Source organism: Lithobates pipiens, unplaced genomic scaffold, assembly GCF_037356315.1.
Source record: "Lithobates pipiens isolate NorthernLeopardFrog02 unplaced genomic scaffold, aLitPip1_a1.2 Scaffold_23, whole genome shotgun sequence".
Lineage (NCBI taxonomy): Eukaryota > Metazoa > Chordata > Amphibia > Anura > Ranidae > Lithobates > Lithobates pipiens.
In genome coordinates this window covers 155,965,634-155,977,778 of record NW_027507785.1, presented here as the reverse complement: position 1 = coordinate 155,977,778, position 12,145 = coordinate 155,965,634, and the positions used below count along the sequence as shown (strand labels likewise).

General features: G+C 46.2%; 1 protein-coding gene across 3 annotated transcripts in view; it reads left to right on the top strand.

Moving 5' to 3' along the window:
- Positions 1-10,810, top strand: part of ATF7IP (activating transcription factor 7 interacting protein) — a 181,062-nt gene extending 170,252 nt beyond the window's left edge. For all 3 annotated transcript variants that reach the window (XM_077452506.1, XM_077452504.1, XM_077452505.1), the window contains exon 16: positions 9,023-10,810. In XM_077452506.1, the coding sequence (XP_077308632.1) occupies positions 9,023-9,439 (417 nt within the window). In that variant the 3' untranslated portion in view covers positions 9,440-10,810. The remainder of the gene's footprint in view (positions 1-9,022) is intronic.
- Positions 10,811-12,145: the final 1,335 nt, after the last annotated feature.

Sequence of the window (12,145 nt, the reverse complement as noted above, 5' to 3'; positions counted from 1 at the left end):
AGTACAAACAAAACATCTGTTTTGCGAACTTGAGCCTTTAAATAGACTCTGATCGCTCTTACATCAAGGGAATGTAGTGCCTTCTCTTCCCTAGATTGAGCCTCTGGGGAAAAAAGGAAGAATAATATCCTGGTTTAAATGAAAACCTGTCGCCACTTTTTGTAGGCATTCAGGATTACTCAAAACCACCTTATCCTTATGCATGATCAAATATGGGTCTTTACAAGATAGAGCCGCTATTTCCGATACTCTTCTAGCAGAAGAAATGGCAACCAAAAAAATGATCTTGTCAAAAGAACCAAGGGAATTTCCCCGTAAAGGCTCAAAAAGATGACTGCAAAGCCGATGAAACCAAATTTAGCTCCCAAGGATTTATAGGTGCCTTGATAGGGGGATTAATCTGTGTTTCCCACTCTCTGGTTCGTAGCGTTATACAGGGGGTAGCAAGAGGCCATTGAAAAAACACTGACAAGGCTGAGATCTGGCCCTTGATAGTACTCAAGGCCAGCTTAATTTCTAATCCCATTTGCAGGAAATCATGGATCCTACCTATGACATGACATACTTCCTGGGGTGCCAACCCCTGGATCCACACCAAGAAACATGCTTTCCAGACTCCATAGTAAATAATTCTGGAAGACTGCTTCCTGGCAATAATCAAAGTAGACACTACTTAAGGAGATAACCCACGATCCTTTTTAGAATGTGGGTTTCAATTGTCAAACCATTAAATTTAGCGTCCGTAAGGTATACCGGACCTTGTGTGAGAAGGTCTGGCCATAATGGCAGAGTCCAAGGGACTCCTACCACCATCTTTATGATCTCAGCAAACCAAGCTCTTCTGGGCCACGCTGGGGCCACCAGAATAACCTCCTTTCGTTCCTGTTTGATCCTGCAAAGAAGATGCGGAAGTAGCAGAACTGGAGGAAATGCATAGATCAGTGAAAACTGATCCCATGGGAAGACTAAGGCCTCTTTCACATGACCAATACGTTCAGGTTCGCCTGTCAGTTTTTTTTTTTTTTGTTTTTTTAGGCGGACCTGAGCGGATGCTCCATAGAGGTCTATGGAGCATCGAATGTCAGCGGTAGAAGTCCGCTGACATCTGACCCGCTCCCATCCGAAAAAGTGACGGAGGAAAAACCTACTTTCTCTTATATTCACCGACTGACACAGTTCCTCTTAGCCATTGGGCTGTATACCTCACCTCTAGGAGAAATACTAGGCAAAGTTGTAATACAACACTCAAAACTTTCAGTTCCGCCCATGGAGGCGGTCCCTTGGGCATCAACCCTCCTGCCTGCTAGCAGACCTCAGTTTTATTTTGCCTAGTGAAGGAGACCTAGGAACCCTGCGGGCCCATAGGTCCATGTTTTTTATGCAGAAGCTTCACTTTTTGCGCAAGATGAGTGATCCTGTGATCTATCAACAGCCGGCTGGGTGACGGGCTGGTTCACTTATCCTTGTAGTCTCCCCAGTCCGGCCATCGAGTGCGTGCAGGTCACAGCTACGGCTCGGCAGGCCACGACATACCTCAGCTCCAGAGGTGGTCGTGAGCTTTTATGCTTCGAGGCATACATATGACCGGGATACTGATGTCTGTGTCACAGTATGCCGAGGCCAGTAGCCTTCCCTGTACTGATCAGGAGTAGGCCTACAGTGGAATGTCTCCCAGCTCTTCAGGACTGGCAAGTACAGCTCTCACTGTTCTGATGGGGCTGAGCAGCTGGGCATTCCCTGGGAGGTCGATTCAGGGGCCCCCTCACCTACCTATCGTCTCTCCCGTCATGATCTTCCCTGCATGTGGCTGAGTGGGAGTGTGTGTGTGCCTTTATAGGGGCTCTCACCTGCCATGGGGGGGCTGGCTGAATGGCGGTGGTCCTGGGGCCTGTATGGTATGCCCCTGTGAGGGTCTGCTGGGAATAGTGCAGCGTTGTGGCTTTGCAGGGGATTTTTTATTTCTGCCCCATGATTATGTTTGGCGCCCATTTTAGGTGTGGGCAGAGCAGGTTGTCTGTCTGGGCTTCAGCAGCCATTTTCTATGTGATTCCTATTCAAGGCACTGACAGACATTTTCTGGAAGCCTGAACATGTTTTCAGTTTTCCCTGGCAGCAGCATGGCTCATGTGCTCTCACAGCCTTTTTCCCTGTTTCCTGTCTGTGTACTGGACGATGAGCGGTCATTTTATTGAAGCCTGAGCATTTTTTCTGATCGTTTTAGCGATCACTCCAGTGGTTATCACCAACTCTGTTTTTGGTTTCCTCTGCACCTGGGCACACTCAGGGACTACAGGCACCACTTGAGGACAGCGCAGAACTCCCCAGGGTGGTGAGTCCGGCAGGAATGAGCCCCTCAGTGAGCGGCAGCAGGTAGGGTGGGACTGTAACTGTCCTAAGCAGGTGGCAGACAGGATAGGGTCAGCATGGCTTCCGAAACAAGTGTTTCTTCCCCCAAAATCCAGGCGATGGCAACGGGGTCACCTGCAGACTGCGCAGTGCCCATGGACACCCTGATGGTGATCCTCAACTCATTCATTGCTAGATGGAGGCGGTGCGTGGGAAGATGGGTGCAATAAGGTGGCCCCTGTCCTGCTCCCCCCCGTCCTCTGGGGAGAGCGCTTACTCAGGTCCTGCTGAGGCCGGTGACCCCTGCTCTGTCTTGTCAGACGATGCTGACCAGGACCATTCGTGCAGTGAGGATGATTCCCCGTCCGGGTCCAGGCGCAAAAAAGTGCTTGTTGGAGCACTTATCACAGTTGTGCGCAATACCCTGAAGATTCAGGAGCCAGCAGGTCCCCCTGCTGATGTACCGGTCCCTTTTGGGTCCCGCAAGCTAGCATGTTCACCTATGTTGTTCCCGTATCTGACTTATTTGACAAGTTCTCTTTCAGGGAATGGGGTCGCACACAACAGACGTTTTTGATCCACAGACACAGGGCAGTGCGTTACTCCTTTGAGGAAAGCCTTCTCATGAAGTGGTCGGCTCCTCCGGTCGTGGACCCTCCAGTATCCAGGTTAAATAAGTAACCAGGATCCCGGTAGTGGGAACTCCTGCATTTAAGGATCCCGTGCACAGGAAGGCCGAGGCAGTGACTCATTCCTTGTTTACGGTTGTGGGGTCCACTCTGCGACCAGTACTGGCATCCGCACTTGTGACGCAGACACCGACTGAGTGGGCGAAACTTTTGCACCATGAATTGGGAGAGCGTCAGGCTTTTCCTGTCTGCGTGAAACTGGCAGACCAACTAGTGCAAGGCCTTGGGTATGTTTGACGCGACCCTGGATAATTTCCCTCCTGTATCTAGGGCTTCAGTGTCATCTGTGGTGCTGAGGCACCTGAATTGGTTGAAATACTGGTCTGTTGACCAGGCATCTAAAAAAGCCCTGATGAATCTTCCCTTCTTTGGCGGCCGGCTCCTTGGAGCCTCTTTGGATGGCATTAGTAAAAATGCCACCGGTGGTAACAGTGTATTACTCCCACACACCAGGAAGGTTAAGGAGACACGCCGTAGGCAAGGGCCCTCTTTACGTTCACCAAGGGCTTTTTTGTCCGCCTGGAGCTTCGGTATAACGTCCCCAGGACGGACAACAACGTCCCTGGAACCGCAAGCCTGCGAGTAGAAGTGCTACCGCATAAAGGTTTGTCCCCACCCATGTCTCGGGTGGGGGGTCACCTTCGGGAGTTTGCAGCCCGGTCGTCCCCTCGGATTTTGACCAATGGACCTGCGATCTGATTTCCTCAGGCTACAAGATAGAGTTGCTCTCTTGGTCGCCAAACAGATTCATCCCTTCCAGCATACCCGTATCCCCGACTCACCGGGAGGCCCTCTTGGGGGCAGTAAGGGATCTGCTGAGTCGCAGGTTTGTACTGGTTCCAGAATCGGAACGTTTCCAAAGATTCTACTCAAATATGTTTGTAGTTTCCAAGAAGGAAGGGGTGCGTCCAATCTTGGACCCAAAAGCCCTCTATCACTTTAAGGTGCAGAGGTACAGAATGGAATCAGTCGCCCAGTAGTTGCTGCACTCCAAGGGTACTACCTGGCCCCCTTGGACATCCAGGATGCGTACCTGCACATACCCATATGCCTGTGGCAGCAGAGGTTTCTGCGATTTGCAGTCGGAAGCCCACTACCAGTTTGTGGCTCTCCTTTTTGGTCTTACATCAGCCCCCGAGTTTACCAAAGTCTTGGCTCCGGTTTTGTCATTGCTATGTTAACGTGGGATCGCGATCGTGGCATATCTAGACAATCTCCTCCTGAGAGCATCTTCCACCTCAGAGTTAGAGGAGGATGTAGCGACCGCCATGCAGACTCTGTGAGAATTTGGGTGGCGGTTGAACCTAAAGAACTTGGGGATTGTACCGACTCAGCGTTTTGGAGTACCTAGGCTTGCTGCTAGACTCCATTGAAGCGAGAGTTTTTCTCCCTTCAGACAAGTTGCAGACTCTTGGATCCATGGTAAGACTGCTGATGAACCGCAGGTGGTCGTCACTTCGCTTTTGCATGCGAGTCCTGGGGCTCATGGTGTCCTCCTTTTTGAGGCTGTACCGTTTGCCCAGTTCTACCCAATGTCCTGCAGAAGGAGATCTTTTCTAAAATGGGACAAATCTCAGTTGTCCCTGGATTGTCAGATTCAGGTGGGCCAATCAGTCAGAGAATCACTGATTTGGAGGCTGAGGTCCCCGGTGATTCAGGTCGGAAAGTCGTTCCTACCTCCTAAAGTGGACAGTGATCACAACAGACACCAGCCTTTTCGGCTGGGGTGGAGTAATGGGGGTTCAGTCGGCTCAGGGCCTCTGGTCAACGAAAGAATCAGAGTTGCCGATCAATCTGCCTCGAACTGAGAGCGATCAGGCTGTGCCTCTCCACATGGTCAATGAGACTACAAGGACATCCGATCAGGGTCCAGTCAGACAACGCCACTGCAGTGGCATGAGTCAATTGCCAGGGGGGGACAAGAAACTCAGCCACGGCACGGAAGGTCGTTCACATACTTCGGTGGGCAGAGCGACGTGTACCGGTTTTGACGGGCATTTACATTCCCGGAGTGGAGAACTGGCAGGCGGACTATCTGAGTCGCCAGATGCTGGACCCAGGAGATTGGGCGTTGCATCCGGAGGTATTCAGGTTACTGTGCCTGAGGTGGGGCACACCAGACGTGGATCTTCTGGCCTCCCATCTCAGAGGGTGCCAAGATTTGTGTCCAGGACAAGAGATCTGTGGGCGGACGTGTCGGACACGCTGGTGGCTCCTTGGAATCAGTATCAGCTGATCTATGCCTTTCTTCCACTGAAGCTGTTACCACGTTTGATTCGCAGAATGGAAGCCGAGGGGATCCCAGTAATACTGGTGGCCCCAGATTGGCCTTAGCATCCCTGGTACGCAGACCTGGTGCGTCTGGGGGCAGATGCTCCCTGGCGACTGCTATTATGAGAGGACCTTCTATCTCAAGGTCCAATTCTCCATCCTGCTTTACCATTGCAGGCTTTAACGGCATGGTCATTGAGAGGTTAAAGGTTGGCATCTGCACTTTTTTTTTATTTATTTTTTTCCATATCCAGGATCCTGCTGTTTCTTCAGCAAGGAGTAGACCAGAAATTGGTGTTGTAGTCCCTCTGGTGTGTCCGTTACATCCATGGGATTTGAACCTTGTGTTATCGGCGCTTCAAAAAACGTCGCTTAAAAATATCAGGGTGTTTCCCCTGTTGACTTTCTCAGAAAGTGGTCTTTCTAGTGGCCATCACATCGGCCACGAGGGTCTCGGAACTGGCGGCCTTGTCTTATAAGGTTTTCCTTATCTGGTTTTCCATAGAATAAGGTGGTGGTGTGTTCGCAACCGTCCTTTCTACCAAAGGTGGTCACGGCTTTTCACGTTACATAGTAAGGTTGAATAAAGACATCAGTCCATCCAGTTCAACCTGAGTGAGTGTCAATTGTCCCTATCCCTTTACATTGCACACTCACATTGGTCCCTACCCTCAAGGAGCCACAATCCAAGATCCCCAGTTGTATACTAGGGCCAATTTTAGACAGAAGCCAATTAACCTACCTGCATGTCTTTGGAGTGTGGGAGGAAACCGGAGTACCCGGAGGAAACCCACGCAGGCACAGGGAGAACATGCAAACTCCAGGCAGGTAGTGTCATGGTTGGGATTTGAACCAGTGACCTTTTTTACTGCTAGGTGAGAGTGCTAACCACTACACCACTGTGCCGCCCACATTAATAAGGACATTGTGTTACCATATCTGTCCTAGGCCAAAGCACCCTAAGGAGCTGGCCCTTCATGCTGGAGGTGTGGTTCGGTCTCTGAAAGTATTTGTCTACCACTGCTCCCTTTCAGAAGTCAGTCGCTGTTTGTTTCGGTAGCTCGTCCCAAGAAAGGCATGGCGGTCTCATCAGCCACCGTTTCCAGGTGGATCAGACAGATTGTAGTACAAGCCTATGCCTTAAAGGGGCCCCTCTTTCCAGTTACGGCCCACTCCACAAGGGCAATCGGAATGTCTTGGGCCTTCCGACACCAAGTGTCTGTCACTCAGGTGTGTAGGCCGGCGACCTGGTCGTCTGTTCACACGTTTACCAATTTCTATAAGGTAGACATCAGTGCATTGGCTGATGCCTGTTTTTGGCCGTAAAGTTTTGCAGGCGGCTGTATAGTTGCAATTGAATATGCAATATTTTACTTTTACTTTTTTTTCCCTAAAAACACAGTACTTTTAATGCACTGTTGCATTACATTCTGCAGTTTTTTTTTTTATTTTTTTTTTTTTTTTGTGCGGTTGTGAGTAGTCACTCCTGTTGAAGGTACCCTGCTTTTGTGGTGGATTTCTCCACGCACTGTTCTTTTGTAGGTAAAGTTTCACTTGTTCCCACTTGCCACGGGGGATTAAGTGCTTATGCTGTTTTCCCATCCCTCGTTTGGCACTTCTTGGGGACGTCCCAATGGCTAAGAGAGGAGCTTTGTCGGTCGGTGATTATAAGAGAAAATAGGATTTTTTGTACTCACCGTAAAATCATTTTCTCTGTAATTCACCGACTGACACAGCACCCACCCCTCCTTTTTCGTTACTTTATACTGCTTGTTGATGTACTGAGGTCTGCTAGCAGGCAGGAGGGTTGATACCTAAGGGACTACCTCCATGGGCGGAACTGAAAGTTCTGAGTGTTTTATTACAACTTAGCCATTGGGTTGTATACCTCACCTCTAGGAGAAATACTAGGCAAAGAGAGGAGCTGTGTCGGTCTGTGAATTACAGAGAAAAGGATGTTACGGTGAGTACAAAAAATCCTATTTTTTCCATCAGTCATCAGATCGGGTGACAACGGACTCTGCTGTCCGGGAGACCGGCGCTCTGACAGGTCCGTCCCTGCGCAGTGTGCAAAGACTGACCTGTCATCTTCCTGCTCCTCTGTCGATCCCCGCTGAGCAAGTGGATGTCCACGGGGCGGATCATCACGGATCCGTCCTGTCTGAAAGAGCCCTTATGCGTATGTTCCGCATTCCAACGGATCCCTCGTTGACTTTGTTGTTTGAATCTGGAGGTGAACAGGTCCAGGTCCAGAATACCCCATCTCTGACATATCGCTATGAAGATGGGTTGAAGAGCCCATTTCCCCGGAAATAATTGTTGGTGACTCAAGTAGTCTGCCTGCAATTTTCTATTCCTGGAATGAAAATCGCCGATGGGCAAGGAATATTTTCTGCCCAAGCTAGAACATAAATTACCTCTTTTTGAGCTACGTGACTTCTCGTGCCCTCCTGGTGATGTAAGCCACAGCCGTGGCAATGCCACTGGTCCCAAAAAGGTTTCAAGACTCTGATTTGTCTGCTGTAGTAAAGCAGTCCCAATAAAAATCGCTGATCGCCTGAGTCTGGGTGAAGCTGGGGCTTGGTAAACACACGTTGATAATTGCGTGGTTGTGCGACCGCATCCCTTTTTTCCTAAAAGTAGAGCTTTCTGTTGGTAGTATTTGATAACCTCTGCAGTTATTTGTTGTGCAAAAAAAAAATTTTAATATAAAAATAAAACACCAATTAAAAACACCCCACACACATTTTTCTATTTTTATATTTGGGGGAGGAAAAAAAAGTGTAAATTGATAGGCTTACGCAAGTTATAGCGTCTACAAAAAGAGGGGTTTTATGGCTTTTTTTTTTTTTTTATAAAAGTTTAAAAGCCATAAATCCCCTCTTTGTAGATGCTATAACTTTTGCGTAAGCCTATCAATTTACACTTTTTTTTTTTTCCCCCAAATATAAAAATAGAAAAATGTGTGTGAGGTGTTTTTAATTGGTGTTTTATTTTTATATTTAATCTTTTTTTTTTTTTTTTTTTGCACAGCAAATAACTGCAGAGGTTATCAAATACTACCAACAGAAAGCTCTACTTTTAGGAAAAAAGGGATGCGGTTGCACAACCACGCAATTATCAACGTGTGTTTATCAAGCCCCAGCTTCACCCAGACTCGCACTGCCACGCTCCCGAAGATCTGTGCAGGGAGAAACTGCAGGAGGGGAAGGCTGCTCGAAGCGGCCATGGGTGATTTGGCCAGTGGGGGGGGTCGCATCTGGGTCCCCCCAACTCCATGCAGTACCTGAAGCCGGTGGCAGAGGAGGGATGCCAGCTCATGATGGGGGGTGTTTATCAGTGCTGGGGGGGGGAAGAAGGGGGTGAAGAGGAGAGGGGGGGTCAGTTTAAGATGAAAGGGAGGTGGAGTGGCAGGGGACAGGGAAGTGGTGGCATGGGTGGGGGGCAATCACATTTAGGGTTACTAACTGATCAGCAGGTTGTAATTCGCTGATCAGAGTTGTATAATTGTTTAGAGTCTGAACAATTCTGATGTAAGCTTATGGTCATTGAAGTGACCAAGAGCTTATAGGAGAGGGAGAAATTAGGGCTGTACGGACTTGGCAGTGAGGTTTAAAACCCATGTTAGTCATTTAATTTTACAAGTCATTCCACTGAAGAAATACTTGTAGATTTAAAGTTATTTTGTGCACTTACAATTGTTTTATTCCTTGTAGGAGCAAGCAAGGCCAATCCATCCAGCACCACTTCCTGAGGCTCCACAACCCCAACGCCTTCCTCCTGAAGCGGCTTCAACATCTGCACCTCAAAAACCTCACTTGAAACTTGCCAGAGTTCAAAGCCAAAATGGAATTGTTCTTTCGTGGAGTGTATTGGAAGTAGATCGTAGCTGTGCTGTAGTAGATAGCTACCACCTCTATGCTTACCATGAAGACCCATCTGCAACATCTCCTTCACAGTGGAAAAAAATTGGGGAAGTGAAAGCATTACCTCTTCCTATGGCATGCACTCTAACACAGTTTGTTTCTGGCAGCAAGTACTATTTTGCAGTTAGGGCAAAAGACATTTATGGCCGTTTTGGACCATTTTGTGACCCACAGTCAACGGATGTTATTTCCACCCAGAGCAGTTAATTTGGGCCAGTGTTTGTACTACCAGTTGCCAACATTATTCTCTACATTAACATCATGCATGAACTTTGCTTTGGAGTACTACTGGGTTGAAATATTTCTACCAGTGTAAGAAAATCGCCTACAACACAGTTCTAGTCTTGGGTTATTGCCTGGACTGGTCTGTAAAACATTATTGAAACGGTTTCCTCTTTTGTGTTAGTATGGAAGTCTATAAATCGGTAAATCAAAAAATCAAAACAAATCTAGAATAAAACCGCAGTAATTGCACAGTTTTTAAAACTTGTGCATATGGCATGGTTATAGATGTAAAAGCATTTGTATATTTAAGTGAGATACCTTGCTTTGGTATTTGGCGAGTATAGCTCTTCGACACAAGTATTACAGAGTAATTCAATACTTTCAATCTGTTTCATACATATGAAGGCAAAATTGGTATTTTGTCCCCGCTGGCTGGGCTAGCTGGTGAGTTTTTGGTGAACAATTATCTATGGCATTTACAAAAAAACAAGGTCATGTTTTCTCTAGTGGATTTGTATGTGTGTACATATATAAATAGTGTTTTTTTTTTTTTTTTTGTGCCTTAAATTTTACCTAAATGTTTTCAGTATTGGTTGTAAGGATTAATTCTCTTTGTCGAGAAAGTGAAATCTATCCATCCGAGCGCCAAAGAGTTGTTTTTTCTTTTTCTTTTTTTTTCTTTTTCTTTTTCTTCTCCCCCCCCATTAATCTGTGAATGTTTACTTTGTTTACCCTCCTCCTTTCCCTATTAAGTTAATGTATGCTGTATAGCACAGTGGTCACCCACCTGCAGTTACCTTGTTAATGTGTTTTCAAATGTTTTTAATAATAAATTGAACAATTTGGGATTAGTTGCACATATTGCTATTTTACAGTGTGATTGTGCCTCCAAAAGATTTTTTTTAATCATATTTGGGTATAAATGCATGAATTCATATGTACAGTGCATCCTCACTAGTAAGTGAGGACAAGTATTTTTGTATTAGTATAGATTTTCCCAGCTGCAAATTAACACTTTCATTACAGGAGAATTAGTTTTGTTAGCTATAATTCAGATGATATGTCTGTTTTGTGCAATGTATATCCCACTGTATATTTCAGATTTTTTGTTTTTTTAATCAAGAATATTTGTTACTGCAATCGCAGTACACAGTTTTTAGGAATGGACATTTACTCTCCAGAAACTTGACGCTAGATTTAACCAACTGGTAATTCTTCCAGTAAGTTGTAAATTCACACTCCATCTCCTGATGTTGGAAAATATAATTTTCAGTAAGTGCTGGGCATTGGGAGAAATACTCTGCTTGCAAGAAATATTGTTACATTGTATGTAAATAAAATATTTTTTACAAATCTTTAGCTTTTTAATTGGTAATACAACAAATACACTTGCAACATGTGTGATCTTGGCTGCATTCAAGGCAAACCAAATATTTGCTAATTAAAGCTTTGCATCCACACAGCATGTCAACTTGACTTTCCTATTCATAAAAATGGTGTCCTCATTTCTCTAAAGGGCCCTATTTTCTGTGAAGGCAACCAGTTGCTGCTGCCCTCTTCCTATCTGCAGGGAAAGTGATCATCTACCTTCCCCATGGAGAAAAGAAGGCTTTTGGGTCCCCTTGTTTGTAATAGACTGAGAACAGTTTATACAGTTTTTCCCTGTGTTTTCCTGGTTTCTTTACGCCACCCCCAGCTGCCACTTTAGCTTGAATCCTGAGGAGAACTGTCATATTACTTCAGAGATGACAGGGTAGTTCTCTGCTCCCCTGCCACCTTGCACAATTCCACCACCAGCTGTCACTCCTGCTTGTTTAACGTGTTCTGTGCCTAGCAACACAAGACTTTTAGGCTGGGTTCACACTGCTGCACTGAGCTGCTCACAGCAGGGGTCACCATTTCAATTCAAATTTTGGGCTGAATTTGGACCTGAAACAGACCAGAAGATGCACAGGACTGCTGTGCAGTTCACTTCAGAGATGTGTCAACTGGCTCTATAGATAGCTGGTCACCACCTCCTTGATATGCGATTTGTATGCGGTAAAACCCGCATCCAATTCGCAATAGTGTGAGCCCAGCCTTACAGCCCCCAAGAAACCAGAAGAGTAACACAGCTATCGTACTGCTTGTTTCCGCAATGACCAAAGTAGAGAGACGTAAATAAGCAAAGTGTGAGATGGGAAGAGATGTAGCAGTGAGTCTGATAACTTCAGTTTGTCAGTAAGTTATTAACTCAAGAGAACTGGAAGCTGCGTGAGTTCTAATGCTGACTTTCTGCCTAAAAAGCATAGCATTAAACGGTCTAAAAATTACAAATATACAATCGTGAAAGCTACAAAGCCGATTTCCCCCCCCCATTTGCCTAGAACATGTCAACATATCCAGAACAGAGGAGTAAATATCCAGTTGGAGATTCAGTAAATAGTAATAGGCATTCAGTATAAGTTTGTATGTTAGGAGTGATTATGCCCATTGGCAGGTGGTGGAGAGAAGTGATGGGGGAGAGGCCTGACTGGTTCATTTGCTGTTCACTCAGTAACCACTTGCAATAGTGAAAAGGAAGCAGAAAAGGTAAATTTTCCATCTGAAGAAAGGAAGATTTGATTCTGCATTCAGCCTTTCATTAGAAAATCTCATATTTTTGTTTTTCAAAATCATTTTTTATTGAATTTTATAAATTGTTTTCCG